General features: G+C 42.5%; 1 protein-coding gene across 4 annotated transcripts in view; it reads right to left on the reverse strand.

Annotated features, from left to right (window-relative positions):
- Positions 1 to 16851, reverse strand: part of INPP4B (inositol polyphosphate-4-phosphatase type II B) — a 339838-nt gene that overhangs the window by 183162 nt on the left and 139825 nt on the right. For 3 of the 4 annotated variants that reach the window (XM_068154053.1, XM_068154054.1, XM_068154052.1), the window contains exons 6-7: positions 9424 to 9542; positions 7603 to 7719 (exon numbers count right to left, since the gene is read on the reverse strand). In XM_068154053.1, coding sequence (XP_068010154.1) covers positions 7603 to 7719; positions 9424 to 9542 — 236 coding nt within the window. The remainder of the gene's footprint in view (positions 1 to 7602; positions 7720 to 9423; positions 9543 to 16851) is intronic. The other variant, XM_068154056.1, reaches the window with a different exon arrangement.

The following is a 16851-nucleotide window of genomic DNA, read 5'->3' on the forward strand; positions in this document are numbered from 1 at the left end:
CCAGACATTCCCTTATTATTGCACTTAGTACAAGGACATCCTTCCTGCTTGCAGAGCCTGGACTGCCTGCGAGGACTGCAGTACCTGGCCTGTCAGGAGCACCAGCCACCCCTCCTGAAGAGCTGCTTCTCCACTGCCTCATCCCAAAGCACTGAGAGGGAAATCAGATCAAACCTCAGAAAGGGCAGAGAGGCCATGTTTTCATAGCCAGGTTGCTCCACACTGTAGAAGAGCATGCATGACTCAGAGCAGCATACATACTTCAGAGGAAGACATCCTGGCCTTCTGTACTAGGCATGTACCCCCAGAACCTTAAAAGTGGTCTTCAGAAGAACGATAAGGAGTGCAATAACCACCCTGCATTTGTTTGACTATTCTGATGTGCCCTGTGCTGGTCTAGTGAGGGAGGGAGCAATGAAAGCTATCTATAAATATGCATACATAAAGTATTCATGGAAAAGTGATACATTTGCAAGCTTTCTGGGCAGCACAGTAGAGAATGGAACAATCGTGTCTGTTACCTAAATCTTTAGCTGCTTAAAATAAAATCTACAGGAGAATGTAATCATTTACTATTTGGCTTCCCTTATTTCTCAGCTATTTTCAAGGCAACCCTTTACATTTTTACAGAATACAATTGGTCTCATCACTATGTATTTTTACAATAGTTTTCCCAAAAGTCAGCTGCTAGAGAAAAATCTTTGCCTGATGCGAGACAGCAGCAGCAGCATCTGATCAACGCAGCATGTGGAAAAGAAAATGGAAAACTAACAAACAGTAGATTGCAACTTTCCCTGAAGATACAGCAATAGGGAAGAGTTTGCCTCAATTAGGGGGGAAAAAAAAAAATTAATAATAAAAGGGTAGGAGAAAAAGTCAAAAGTAGGATGCTTTCAAAGAGAGGAAGATTTTTTGCAAAGCCAAATCCTCCCTTTGCATTTTCAGGAGCCAGGCATAAAGAGCTGAAAGGCTACAAATGGGCTTAAAGTCTGTACCTGTAACTTTCCTGGTCTTGACACTTATCCCCAGGTCTCTTAGAGATACACTGAGATATATGAAAACCTTATTATACCCTCAGCCACTTCAAAGAAAGATTTCATTTCAATATAAACCCAAATGAAAGTCAGCAGTTTGAATTCCCCTTTACGTATTCCAGACTTCAAAACCACTGAGAACGGCTGACAATAACGCTTTGGGTGGATTCCACATGTACATGCTCCGAAGAATAAAACCCACTCCCCCTCCCCACTCCTTTAGTATCTCTAATAATGGTGTTTAGTAAGACTACAATAGTTTGAGGTGAAAGTAAAACTGAATTTATCATCAGGTATAGATCTGTGGAAAAAAAAAACCATGGCATGATTTTGAAAACCACAAATGAACACCTCAAGCTTTATTGCCTGGGCTATGGCATTTCAGACTACAGTGCTGTACAGTACTGCTCCATCAAGGAGGAGATAAGAAGTTTCTAATTTAAGCTAATATTTCTCTACAAGTCCTACAGAGATGACAACGAACAGAACTGCGAAAAGGAATAATTTGAAGTGCTTTTTCTTCAAACAAAGCAAAGCACCTTGAACACCACTTCAAGTTTTAAAGAAAAAGCAAACCAGCTACAATAGTTTCAGTGTTCACAAGAGTGAGGGACTAAGAGCACTCCAGTGGAGGTGGAAGATGGGTGAGCTTTCACATCGATCTGCTGATGCATTTCACATCCTGCTCTGCGGAGTTCCAGTATTCAAGCCGCGGGCTTCTTCAGCAGAGATGGCAAACCACACCAAACTGCATGGTGGGTTTGTGATCCAGATCAATGCCCACAAGGGACCATGAAATGCTGTCATTTTAGATTGGGCTGCACAACTGAACCCAAAATGCCTCCTTTGTAACAGTCTATTTCCCACTCACCATGGGTGTGATGCAGTTTTAACAGAGACACTTGGAATATCAAGAAACACAAAGAAAAACCTTTTTCAAGAGTTCCTTCATAGTGAGGGGCTCTAATAGAAGATTCAAACCTCCAAAGGTCAAAGACATTCAATTTGAAGCCTAAATAATCTAAAATTGTCATTTTACAGTGTATGTTCCCATATCCAAATCTGTACTTCAGGCCCTAACTACTCTAAAAATTATCAAGTATTTCTAACATTATTCTCAGTGATTAAGAGAATTTGGGACATAACAAATGCAAGAACAGCAAATGTCAGTTTCAGGCTGAATAATTATAGTTCCTGCAGCCTGGCCTCATCAGACAGATGTTCCAGCCTCCTGACCATCTTGGTGGCCCTCCCCTCTGGACCCAGTCCATTCAGGTCCATGTCCTTCCTGTGCTGGGGGCTCCAGAGCTGGATGCAGCACTCCAGGTGAGGTCTCACAAGAGCCAAATAGCAGAATCACCCCTCAATCTGCTGGCCACGCTTCTTTTAATGCAGCCAGGATGCCATCAGCCTTATGGGCTACGAGTGCAAACTGTTGACTCACACCCAGCTTCTCATCCACCAGAACGCTGAAGTCCTTTTCCGCAGGGCTGCTTTCTATCATCTCATTTCCTAGCCTGGATTGATTAATCATCAGGATTGCTCTGACCCAGGTGCAGGCTCTGCACTCAGTCTTGTTAAACCTCATGATGATGTTCACCTGGATCCACCTCTCCAACTTGTCCAGGCCCTCTAGATGCCATCCCATCCCTCTAGCTTATAGATGGCACCACTCAGCATGATGCCATCTGCAAGTTTGCTGCTGTGGCAGTGGAATCACACTATTCTACACAATGAAGGTCAGAGCACTTGCTGTGGGACACAAGTATCTATATTCTAAATCACAGATCATAAAGGCTGCTGCTGCTGCTCAGATTAGTCACTAAACATTTCCTTCTTTTAATGAACAGATTCACCTCCTCCTGTATTTTCTGTGTGTCTGTCACACGGCAGCAGTACCTGACTTTCACCTAGCAGTATTTTTAGAGAGAATGAATCCAGTTTCAGCTTTCAAACTTGCTGGCCTAAACAGGGCAAACCTGTGTGTTTATAGAAGTAAGAGTCCTGCCTCTGTGCAGAAGTGGTCCACAGGTAACATTTCAACAGCGTATCAGCCTCTGATTTTCTTTGCCAATGACTTTAAGGGGAGATGCAGTGACAGCATTACAACAAAACCCAGCTGTCTAAAATATTCAAGAGTGTGCAGCTGAAGCCAGTGTAACACAAATTTGGTCATGGCAATATGGGAAGAAAACCTTTGTGATGTAGAAACAGACATCAGTGCACATTTTTCAGAGGAAGGCATTAACCACTGCTTTGCATGCACAACTTCACTGGCTGTATTTAAATAATATTTCATAAACACACTCTATTACCTTCTTCATCCTAACTATGTCCAAGTAAAGCAGGAATAGCACAGTCATTAGAAGTTTCTATTTGGATGGAAACCTGCAGCAACCAATCACTCTAACTTAGGAAGAGTAGCCAAAACAAAGGGGGAAGGGGGGGAAACACAAACCCACCAAAAATGGTGTTTCATTATAGTAAAAAGCCTCAAGTACAGAAAGCCTGACACAGCCAAGGTACAATTATGTCCAATATCAGACAGAGATGCATAGAAAGTGGAAAGTGCAGTTAGAATATCCAGTGTGTGAAGAGCAGTGAATGCGATACCAGCTGCACAGTACTTCAACGTAATTAAACTGCACTTCTTATATAACGTAAGCTAAATGACAGGCAAGAGGGAAGTTAACTATCTGCTTGCTGGCATGGGAATGCAAGCATCGCAAGGTTATTTTTGTATCTTTTTTTTAAGGAGCAGCAGCACAAGCAGCGTGTCACAGTATAACTTAGGTTGGAAAGGACCTCGAGGATCATCGAGTCCAACCTATCAACACAGACCCCATGACTAGACCATGGCACCAAGTGCCACGTCCAATCTCCTCTTGAACGCCTCCAGGGATGGTGACTCCACCACCTCCCTGGGCAGCCCATTCCAATGGCGAATGACTCGCTCGGTGAAGAGCTTCCTCCTCACCTCGAGTCTAAACCTCCCCTAGCACAGCTTGAGACTGTGTCCTCTTGTTCTGGTGCTGGTTGCCTGGGAGAAGAGACCAACCCCTTCCCAGCCACAACCACCCCTCAGGTAGTTGTAGAGGGCAATCAGGTCACCCCTGAGCCTCCTCCAGGCTAAACAATCCCAGCTCCCTCAGCCTCTCCTCATAGGGCTTGTGTTCAAGGCCTCTCCCCAGCCTTGTTGCCCTTCTCTGGACACGCTCAAGTCTCTCGATGTCCTCCTTAAACTGAGGGCCCCAGAACTGGACACAGTACTCAAGGTGCGGCCTAACCAAAGCAGAGTACAGGGCACAATGACTTCCCTGCTCCTGCTGGCCACACTATTCCTAATGCAGGCCAGGATGCCAGTGGTGCCAAAGAAGTTGTCGTCTCTGACAGGGGAGCATCCCTTTTCACTTTGGCACCACAAACTGGTGTGCACAAGCTGAGCAGGATTTCATTATTTTTGTTGTACAATAAAAATCCAGTGGATGTGAAAACGAGACATAATTCTCTTGTATAGACAGAGGCAGGTTTAGGCAAAAAGAAAAAAAAACCAACCCAAGAAAATATTTTTCTTTGTGGTGCACCCACTGCCCTTTTCTTGCCTTCTCTAGAGTTTTCTATTGGTGTCAGTAAAATCCTGCTTAGTTTAATTAATGCACAGAACTGACTTCCTTATTTTATTTTGAATAACTAGAGAAATTACAGTAAGTATAGATTTGTGATGAGGGACTGACCTTGAAGTGGTTAACTAAAGTAATCAGGACTCAGGGATCAGTAATCAGTGTAAAACTGATGTGGCAGGAATTCTCATTGCTGTAGCTTTCTTGCCCAATTTCTGCAAAACATTTTTCAGTCAGATCTCAGGTTTATTGTACCATAAATTCTCACTTGTATGAGCTGGTGACTGGCCTGGAAGCACAGTCTAGAACAGCAGAGCCCACCTAACAGCCTTGCATTGTCCTCCTTCCCAAGTGGATTACCTGTTTGGAGGAATGGTGGGGCTACGTGTTGTGGTGATAAGCTGTGGCAGAAATTTCTGGGGAGAGAGAAAGCCAGCTTTATAGTAGCCTGGAGAATGAGAACTGCACAGCCCTGGAAAAGGCTTGCTGCCAAAAGGACACATACCACTTCTTGGGTCCTGTAGCAAGGACTGAGGTCTGAGCAGCTGTAGCTATGCTGGCAGTAGTATCGAGCTATAGCTCTGTTAAACCTGACATTCTGAACCTTTGTACAGCTCTAAACTCAAACCACTCACTGAATTAAAAGATGATTGCTTCCAATTACAGAAAGAAAGTCAAGCCACTAGTGCTATCTCTGCTGATATTCTGAAGTTCAAATATTGCCACAAATCAAGTCACAATCTGGGTGGCCCACGGTTCCTCACACATGAGGCACTCTACCTTCACTTAAGACTTACAGCTTACCGAAATGTTTCTCACCCCCATCCACTTCATGAAACGTCTGAATATTGAAAAAAGCTAAGTATATGCAAAGCAGGAAGGGGATTAACATTTCCCCCTACAAAAAGGTACTGTAAGCCACAGGTGTAGAATGTTTTACATAGGAACTGTGACAAGAGAGGAAGGTGTTCTCTCTTGTGACTTACAAGCCTCATTAATGGGATTCTCTTGGAGAGACTCCAGTCCTGTACTACAATTGTAAGGAACAGTTATTAAAAGTTCTTATGAGTCTGCAATAGCTTATCAAATTATATTCATTCTCTAGGCTAGATCTTGTCCTATATATTTCATAGTTTCATTCAGGGTTGGAAGGGACCACAAGGATCATCTAGTTCCAACCCCCCTGCCATGGGCAGGGACACCCTACACTAGATCAGGCTGGCCAGAGCCTCATCCAGCCTGCTCTTAAACACCCCCAGGGACGGGGCCTCGACCACCTCCCCGGACAGCCCATTCCAGGGCTTCACCACTCTCATGGTGAAGAACCTCCTCCTCACATCTAGCCTGAATCTCCCTACCTCCAGCTTCATTCCATTCCCCCTAGTCCTATCACTACCTGAGATCCTGAGAAGGAGAGTATATAGGAGAAGGATATAGGAGGCAGGGTAGAGGTTTGCAACTAGAAGTGCAGTAGTACAAAGAATCAAGTCCACTTTTTTCACTTACAGATAGGATATTATTTTTCCATCATCTGTCGGCCACTACAGAAACTGAAAGAACCAAGTCAAACTTCTCTCTCAACTCCTGTATCTGCCCACAGGTGACAACTCCATTGAACAAACAGCAGATCCTATCTGAAGCCCCTGTAGCCTAACCCAAAAACTAGAACACAGACATGTTGAAAATGAGTGCACATGCCTCTTCCCTGGCTGTCCTTCAACAGAGGGGAAAACACCACCTTAGTCTAGAAACAGTTTTGTATCCAAAACATTCCTCATATTCCAACTGAAGAGCACAGTGAGGAGACTGTTCAACCCATTTGCTCACAAATGTCCAAAATTTAAGCAAACATATCAGCTATTCTGTACCTGAAAAAAAACCCTAGAAGTCCTCCAGGCATATAACTTTACTTGTGGAAGCAGTTCAAAGACAGTCTCAAGTTGCAAGTTAGGTGTTTAATTTCCTTTCTATGGATAATGAACACATATGCAGTCATGACAGGAACCTCCTTGGTCTTTAATCATACTGGGGAATAATTACAGACACGTCAAGAACAATTCAGCTAATTTAATACAGGTGTCAAGGGCCATTTTTGACAGCCAAGAGAAAACTATCAGATGGACTCCAACTGCCACAGAAGAAAAACAAAACTCCCATAGGTCCTATGATATCTTTTAGCTCTGTTAGGCTGTCTTAGATTACCTACAGCACATAAAATGGCCACTCAAGGACTATATTTAGCAGTTAAATCACTCGAGTAGTCCCAGTGACCTCGATATATCATCTCAGGTGAGTAACTGTTTGTCAGTGTAAGAAACTGACAGCGTAGCCAAAAATACACAACACTAGAACCCCAAATGATTCACCTTTCGCTATGACACAGAAGACCTTAGATCCTTACAAATTACTAACAGCAGGCACAGAAGACCTGCAGATATCACCATGTTAAGAGATGAAAATAAACTGTGATTATCTCTCTCAATCAGTCTCTATCATCATTCTGGTTTGGGCATCTAGGTAGAATATTACTAGGTACATACTTCTGAAAATGTGCTCACAGTGGTGTTATCTCAGCCTACTCCATACGTTCTCTGTCATCAAAAAGTACACAACAGTAATCTTTTAATTGCCAGAAATGCCTGTGCTGATTCATGTAACCATTTAGCAGCAACAGTCCATGGTTTGCTTTCTGTATTCTCCAGCATAACAACAACAATAAAAATTCAAAACAAAACCAACAAACCCCCAACAAGCACAATAAAAAACCACCACCACCACCACCACAACAACAAAAACCCCAATACATTTTGGGTATAAGAGATAAGCAAATCCGATTCTACGTGAAGATATTGCCTCGATTTGAAAGCGTGCTCAAGAGTCAAACCCCAACATGGCAAGCAACTTCATCCTCAGTAAGATTTATGCAAGAAAGGAAGCAAAGCACTTACTGTGTCTTGAGATTTATCTTTGACATCATAGACTGTTAGTTTTATTTTAGTCTCTTCATAGATGGGATAGTCCGGTGGGAATGTCACACCAGTCAAAAACAGCGGATCTCTTGTACCCTGTGCAACACGAACAAACATTTAGTAGGGTAACAACTGTGTACTTCAGAGGATGCCATTATGGAGGGGTAGAAACTGCAGGCTCTTGAGACAAAAAGCTTTCTACAGCAGAGAGATGCGAGCAGCCAAGCATTATCAAATCAGTAGGAAAAATCAGACAGCTTTCAAAGTTTGTCAGGGAAGTTTCAAAGATTACTGGGTAGCTTGTTCACTGGAAAAGACTTTAAGTGCTTCTGAAACAGAGCCCAGCAACAGGCCTCTAAGCAGCTCAGCCAGCAGGTATTCGTATCTGGACGGCAACCTGTAATAAACCATCCCTCTTCCTCTCCCATGATAATTTCTGAGAGTGCTGCAATTTTGCAGTAATTTAAATGAACTAAAGGTGTAACTTTCACAGGCACACACAAAAAGAGACCTCTTAAGTCACCCAAAAAAATGTCTGCAGAAATGCTGGAGACTCCTTTGTATCACATTAAGGATGTCAATTTGTGCAGGGGGGATGGCAATACCCCTCTTTAGGCAGTTGCGGAGCAAGATGAGATTCCTCTGCTTCGTAACATGATTATATCTAAAACCTGTATACAGAAGTAACTATATCAAAGGCTTTTGGCATACAATTAAATGAATCATATAAAACATTATTTAGAATTTCTGTTTAATTATACTTAACTTCCAAAGACCAGCAGACTACAGTCCTTACAGTTTCTATTAAATATATGATTTTGCATGATGAGTGTAGTTTCTCTTGAAGAAAGTAACTTCTCTGTGTCCACACCTTCCCCTCCCTGCAAAGCTGGACTACAAAACAAGAGAACCCTGACCCAACAAGTTCAAGGATTCATTCAGACCTAGGAAATGCAGCAGTCTGAGTAAAATATCCTAAACAGATACAAGATATTTGAATGAGGCAGTTTCAGGATGGTTCATGGCTGAAACCATAACAATTTGATTAGTAGCTGTTGAAACTGATCTCACAAAGGGCTCATGAAAGATTCTCACTATTTAACAGCTACAACAAGCCTTTGGCAAACCCATGTGTTTACAGTCACACTTCCCTGTTCTTAATGAGCCTCTCCAGTAACTTCAGCAAGTTATATCTGCATTGCCTGCTCACACTTGGCTTTCTCTATGAAGAGCATTTGCTTGTTCTGCCATGGATGCTTACAGGGCAAAGCAAAGACTAGCACAGTGGCCTCAGACAACTTTTTCTGTAATAGGTGATGCAAGTTACTAATTATGACATGCAAATTCACAGACATTACGTACAGCCACTCTTTTCCCTAATTATAGAAGGTGCCTAATCTTTTTTTTTGAGCTGCAGAAGCGCCAGCTTTACAGTGGAAAAAATACTTTGCAAGTTTGCTGTACTCTTAATTTAGTTGTACTTTGCATTGCTTTGTGCTTTCACAAGAGCAACTATTGCCTGCTTCATTCTAGACCTATGTCAGGAGAACAGGAACATTCTCTATGCCTCCACTTGGAACAACAGAGCTTTCATGAAAAGCCAAGCTCATTTTTGCACTGTTTATCCTGGTTACATGCCAAAAACTACAGAACATTCTTAGGTATGCTTTGCTAACTGCCAGAGTGTGCCTGCCTTACCTAAACCTATGCACCAACTTGTTTTATTTTCTCATTCACTTTGTAAGGAAGTCACAAGCAATTCATTAATCACCACGTTAATTGAACAAGAAAGCCTCTCACCTCCACGATTTCAGTGCTCGAATACCTCGTCAAAATGTGCTCTGCCGGGTGTACCACCGAGACTTGTATGAACGTATTCAGCTTCCGATCACGGGTAGCAGCCACCAGATCCTTGCATGCTGCAGACAGGGCAAAACAAAAACCAAACACTCAAAGCAAACTCCGGGAAAAGGCTGTCGCAGGCACAGGACGAAGCGGACTGCGCTCCAGCTCCAGATCAAATCTCTAGAGACAAGCTGAGTTAACAGAGGAAGTCCCTTGGAAGTAACTTACAGAAATAGGAAGTCACATGCTGCAGAAGCGCACTGAGATTTCGTTTCCACTAAAAATACTTGCAGCTTCTGCAAAGCTCCCTGCCAGAGGCTCCCCAGCGCCAGTGTATGGATGTGCGTGCGCACAGGCACACCCTTACACACGCTGCAAGCGCAGGTAATCTGACAGAAGCACTCATTCCATTTGCCACAAAGTCTCTTAGCAATTTCCTTGTCTGGCAATTGGCACAGTACATGACCATTTTAAGTGCCTTCTAAACCAGTTAAATGCTATCAGTGATTAGGTTCGCTTATATAGTCAGATACCACATAATGAACCTTTCATTAATTATGGCTTAAGAAATCTACATACCTAAAAGTGGACAGCAAAGTTAACTCATTATTTTGTCAGTGACTGGCATACAAATGAGAAGGGTTTTTCTAGTCTGGCTTTATGAAATCATTATTAAAATTCACTCTACCAAATAAATGCAGAGAAATTCAGTTCTTGTTTCATAATTCATTTACTTTCCTGGGCTCACACTCATGCAGGTGACTGAGTTCACTCTTCAGACTAACATGCCTCATGCCTTCTAACCAAAAAGATGAAAGCATCAAAGAAAAAAGAACAGGAGGAGGAAAGAAATGCACCATTAGTTCCTCTGCAGAAGGGACACAGACTAATGGGGCATGTGTTGGCTCAAAAGCAAAACCCATACATCTTGCATTCTTCAATAAGGAGCATGCAGCAGTGAATACTGTGATAGGATCTACCCTGGTGCTTCCTCCAGAGCAGCAAACTGCACTGGGATCTTAGAAGCCTGAGGGAAGAGAAGAAAAGGGTATGGATTTGGAGAGGCTAATTATCAAGTAGAGGTGAGGACATTTTCTAGGAGTCTCTGCCAACCAGGGGGCTTCCTCAAGTGCAGCTGACCTTTAACATTTCAAAAGGTGAGTCAGATTATCCTCACAGCAAGCAAACCAGGTCAAGGCAAGGAAGCTCTGGTATACACAAAAGGAAAATTCAGCTTGGTTTGTATGTTTTCCTTTCTCCTTGGACCTGCTGCTTGATGAAATAAAAGGAAAACTTGGCTGAACTCTTCCATAATAGTTAAAAGAGAACATGGAAACAATTAAATCTAACTTTCACAGACTATTTTTAAGCTTTTGCTTTAGCCCTAATTGACAATAAAATCTCCTGCTAGTCAGTCTCAAACTGACCCTATCATAATTTGGTGGTAAAAATGGGATATGAATCAAAGTTTATGCATGACAGCATTTATGAAACTGCTGATATAACAGTACAGCAGTCAAACAGCAAGTCTCTAGACAGTAATTCCTTGCTACTAAGGCTCAGCAGATTACTGAAGTGACTCTAGATATTCTAGCACTACTTCATGGAACTTGAAGAATTATACAAGTAGATGTGCTGAAAACCAGTTATCAAAGCACATAAGGTTAGTCAGATGCCTACCTATTTAAACTGTATCCTCCCTGAAGCTGCCCACAGATGCAGTATCAGATCATTGACACTTCCAGACAGAGCCATTTTTCCCCTGCAAGCCCTGATGTTTTTGCCACCACCCGATCCCTAAACATCCCACTCTGTAAGCATGTTGTTAGAATACAGCACAGTAAAACACAGTTTCTGAAGAACGGTAAGGGAGCTCATCTTCACTACAAGAAGCTGGAACACTGACAGATGGAGTCAGAATTTACACACCCACCACAAAGACAGCCTAGCCAGCTCACAGTTGAATGGACCTCCAAAGATGACAGGAATATCACAGAAGAGAACAACTGAAAGAGACGGAAACTTAGAGATCAACCCCCCAGGCAGGAACCTTCCAGCTGAACTCTTGTAAAAAGTACCAGTGCATGATGAATGGAGGGAAGTCCCCCATTGATAACACTTTGATTTACTTGTGGGATGGTCTCAAATGCATCAACTAGATGTGACCAATTCTTTTAGCAGCCAACAGAACAGGCTTTGATCTTGCTGATAAACCTTTAACAAGAAGATCTGCACTCAGTAGTCACCGCCTTGGTGATATCTGAGCATGGGAGAGAATTCATTTCTCTGATAGTAGGACAATGTAGCCATTAGGTCATTTACCTGTGAAAAGGCAGCTTAGCAACATGATCTTGAATTTCACTGGGTAGAGCTGACATGAAGATAATTCATCTGTGTATCTCCAGTGGGGAGGATCCACACAAATTGTCAGAACCCTTTGGAAGATCCCCATGCAGAAGGAAAAGTAAAATAAAAGCTACATTTCCTCTGATGACAGTTATATGTCTCAACTGTAATACTGGGCTGCTGTTGAGTCAGAGAGTATATTCAGTAAGATTGTCACTGGCACATAACTGCAGATTTGGTGTGACACAGAATTTGACAGATTGAGCCACAGTGCATCACTTCCCTTAAAAAGAGCCCAGCTGAAATGTTTAACAAAAGACTACTCTCAACCTGATGGCATGGAATAGAAGTTTGCTATATCCTGTTCACTGCCTGGCAGGTTCCACAGCCCCATGGTGCATTATAGCCCTTGGAATAGGTTTACTAGCATCTCTCTGAAAATCTTGGGTCTTCTCACAGAACCAGTCATAGTATCATAGTATCATTCAGGGTTGGAAGGGACCACAAGGATCATCTAGTTCCAACCCCCCTGCCATGGGCTGGGACACCCCACACTAGAGCAGGCTGGACAGAGCCTCATCCAGCCTGGGCTTAAACACCTCCAGGGATGGGGCCTCAACCACCTCCCTGGACAACACATTCCAGGGTTTCACCACTCTCATGGTGAAGAACCTCCTCCTCACCTCCAGCCTGAATCTCCCCACCTCCAGCTTCATTCCATTCCCCCTAGTCCTATCACTACCTGAGATCCTGAGAAGTCCTTCCCCAGCCTTCCTGTAGGCCCCCTTCACCACTCTTTGGGCAGAGTGAAACAGTAGATAGCTGTAAAAGTGAAATACCAGTTGTATGTTATGAATTTAACATCTGTTGGGTAGTTTTGATATACTGCTCAAAAAGAAACTGATGAAAATGCAAACAGAAGAGGTATGCTGAGGCTGTTCTCTTCCCCACAGTGGTAATAGTGAAAGCAGGTACCAATATTGATGCACTGTCTGTTGTGACCTCCACCCAAGCAGACCATACACACAGGTCACATTACTTTTCCATCTTCTGCTATGCTTGAATTAATTCTGGAAAAATTAATCAACAAGACTCAGTGAAATGAAGTGACAGCCTGTTCTTACATGCCAAAAGTATATGAATCCACTCATTGTGACTGCTGACTCAGTGTGCAAAAGCCTGAGTCATCCATTCCCCTGGTGATCCCAGCTCTGCTAAACCTATCAGTGTACAATGAATGTTTAAGGAAGAACTGCATTAGGAGTAATTCATGATTTTATAAAAACAAGGGGAAAAGTCAGGAAGAAATAATTCCTCTATGTATTAAGCTAAGAAAAAGAATGAAAGAGAGCAAAGTAATCACTATGTGTAGAATATTAAAGGCTAAAAAAACCCCACAAACAAAAACCAAAACAAAAAAGTCACCCTAAAATATGTTCACAAATATTTTGCAAAACTGTGGTCTACACATACAACTCTTACCACAGAAAATGCATTAAAAGAGAGAACATTTCACAATTGTTATCCTTCACCTAACTTTCTAAAGACCAAAAGCAAAGTGGAGAATTCTTTCATTTCCTTTACCTTAGTTTTACTATTAAAACTATAATACTATTCTTTAATGAATGACAGTTAGCCAGAGCTCCTCCTCTGTCAGCCATGCCCACACACTGTCCTATGCAATCCAGGACCACCTTGATTCACACAAACCATGTGTGTAATAAAACCACACAAGCAGCTGTTTGATTCTCAAGTCCTGCCACAGGTAGTATTTCACTGCTCTCTAAGCCGCATTAACGTCCTGGCTGAATTCTGCATCCTTCTGTGTGCATGGGTACACATGCAAAGATCACAGAAGAGAAAGACTGCTTATTGCTGCCTCAAAACCAAGCTGTGCTGTAAACACAGCAGAATCTTTCTTCATGGCTTCAGTGACTGACTCATGGAATCCAGGAGAACTTTCTGAAAACATTACCCACATGAAGGAACAGAGCACAAAGAGAAAGGCTAAAAAATCCCAATTACTATATAACAACGAATGGAGAGGGGAAAACAAAGCAAAACAAAACTCAAGCCAAGCCAACCAAACAACAATAAAAACAAACAGAAAAGAAACAAGCAGCCAAACAAACGGGGGTGGGGAGGAACCAAACAAAAACAAAACAGAAGTTGTCTGGAAATTCCCTGCCTGCCTTACCTGAAACTGTAACAACTCTGGAGCAGGCATTCAACACTTCTACAAAGCTCTAAATCCACTGAGGTCAAAAGATATCAATCTAAAAGAGAAGCGGGGAGACGCAGCATCTCCCAGAACTGAAAAGGATCCAGCAGCCGGAACAAACAGCATGGGCAGAGGGACCGAAAGACATCCTCCTCTCAGAGTTCACAGAGTTGTTTGGGAAGGAAGGAAGCCAAGGCCTGGCCCCCAAGTTAGGAAATGGCATTGCAACTGCAGTGTTTTTGTTCGCGGAAGAAATTACAGCACATGGGAGAATGTCTTCGCAGACCATGGACTGATACAGTGCATGCATTAAGCCCCCACACCAATTTGCAAGGCAGCTTGTCCTCCAACCAGTGACAGAAACACCATTTCCCACAGCTTCATTCCTTCCCATCTTTCAAACCAAAACAGACTCCAACGGGCTGGCAAGGGACAGGAATTAACCACCACAGCCCTGTTGTCTCCAGGGCATACTATTTTGTATGCTGTCAAAACAGAACAGAAAATTAGTAGTATCTGAAGACAAGGGGCATGGGAGAAGGCTCTGTGTCTCACAGACATTTCTACGTGAACATAATGTTCAAAATCTTTTCCTTCTCCTTGGCTTTGCAGCAGATTATCCCAAAGCAGCTCAGTTTATAAATAATAATGTGCAGCCTGTCTTGATACACTAATTAATGGAGGTGTAGCTATTCCTTAGTGGGCAAAAGGACACACTAAATAAGAGAACACTGCATTCAGACCTGTACTACATGCAGAACACTCAACAGCACACACTTTTCTTTCCCCCACCCTGGAGGGGGTGTAAGGAGAGCAGAAAGGTGTAAGAATAGAAAGTGTAGATTGCTGTTTCTGTCTCTAACCAGGCTTGCTGGAGAGAATATCTTAGTTAGGCACTCATAAAAGCTTAGGAATAATCCAGCTTCAGAACATACAGGAAAGCTTTGGCCAAGCTTTTCACTTGGGAGTATAGATGTAACTCAGAGGAATAAGAATAAGACAGCAGTGTATCCTCTGCATGGCAAAACATGCCTACAAGCAAACAAGACAAACATTTGAGGACTGGTATTAGCACAGAATGGTGTTAACAAACACTCCTCCAGCTACTGGTCCATAATTAATATTATTAATTGGTTTATCATAAATACTGCTAATTGGTTGTCCCATTCACATGTCAGCAGGAATGCTTCAGTTTGCTGGTGAGTAAACACACCTCTACCAAAGGACCCAAAGAACAGAGAAGCTACTCCCAGGAAAACTTCTTGCCGTGTGTACAACACTAGGAATCAAAGGACGCAGCCACAGGAACTATCTACATTACTGCAAAATGAGTCATGAAGCAGGTATGTATTTAGGAGGGACACATGAACAGGAGTGACTAAACCAGATACTCAGATTTGGGGTTAACTCTATAGTGAATCTCTACAGAACAAGACTACATTTGAACCATGGACACAAATAACTAAAGATCCACTGATTTTTACTTAAGAAAATGTTTAAGATCATTGTTCCTGTCTCTAGACATGAGAGGCTTGTATGAAACTAAAATACATATCTGTTCTCTAGAATGCACAGCTGGTTGCTAAAGCAACCTAGTTCCACCTCAAGGAAATGCGCAGACAGAATACAATTACTATTCTTTGGGGGATGTCTGTAATTAATAGCAGGAAGAAAATTTCTACCAACACTCCAAGGAGAAAGCGCTGCCAGTGAAGTCCTTCCAGATGAAGTATAAAGACATCTCTCTATCAGGGGGAAATAAACCACAAACTACCAATATTAGCACTGCTTCTTGTAAGTAATGCATCAATACGCTGCCCAGAAAAGCAACAATCATTACCCACTTAGTTTGCAGCTAAAAGAATGTACTTATTTAGGAGTCACTGAAAGAAGACACACATGCTGCTGGAGGAAAATGCTGTGGGCTGGTGGAGGCTAGGGCTCAGAGACCATTAGAAGCAGTTGAGATGCTAGATGCGCTTATCAACTCATTTGCATAAGAGGTGATAAATCTGGTTAGAACGATCACTGCAAAAATCAGAACAGATCTGTTTCACAGTAAGTTCTGCCCACCTTGGATTTTGCAGTACTAAAGAAATGTCTTGTGTTACACTGAGGGACTCATGCTGGACTAGAGCATGAAGGAGAGCACTTTCAAACTGCATCCTTCTGCTCTCTCCAAGATAAAATAAATGCAAAGGCTTCGACTGGAGCTTTGCATTCCCATTATGAGCAGCAATAACAGCTATTTACTGAGCGTGGGTTTCAGTTCTTCTGATGTGTTAGAACAAGCCTATGCCATATTGCAGCTTTGCTATTTGGCCTGGACAACTCCAGCTTACAGAGTTTAAGTATGATAGATGCAAGAGACTCAGGAAAGTGGCTGCATGGATTAAAGTACAGCTCATAGCACTGTATTTCCACTGCAGAAGTGAACACATGGCTGCATGTGTTTACCATCCATTCAGTGCGATTTACATTTTGCTGGTGCATTAATCCACTGCTAACATTAGACAGCCTGTTCCAGGACATTTCCTGCTAACAATCATGCTCCTCCACCTTTATTTACAACTGTGACTGCCTCTGCGCTCTGGACTTCAGCTACACAACGGCAACAAGGTCATGGAAGCGAGTTGCTAGCTTTGCTCAGAACAGTTGGTTCCTTACGTGATGAAAAACTGCTCTTGATCAATATTTTTCAGCTCCAGGAATTATTGAAACTACATCTGAGAAGGTAAGTGTCTTCATTTCTTTTTCCTGTAACACTATATTTAGTTACAAAAATGTAATTCTTCAGAGAAGACTGCATTTCATTT

Source organism: Melanerpes formicivorus, unplaced genomic scaffold (assembly GCF_026170545.1).
Source record: "Melanerpes formicivorus ecotype bairdi unplaced genomic scaffold, bMelFor1.0.p_v2 SCAF_27, whole genome shotgun sequence".
Lineage (NCBI taxonomy): Eukaryota > Metazoa > Chordata > Aves > Piciformes > Picidae > Melanerpes > Melanerpes formicivorus.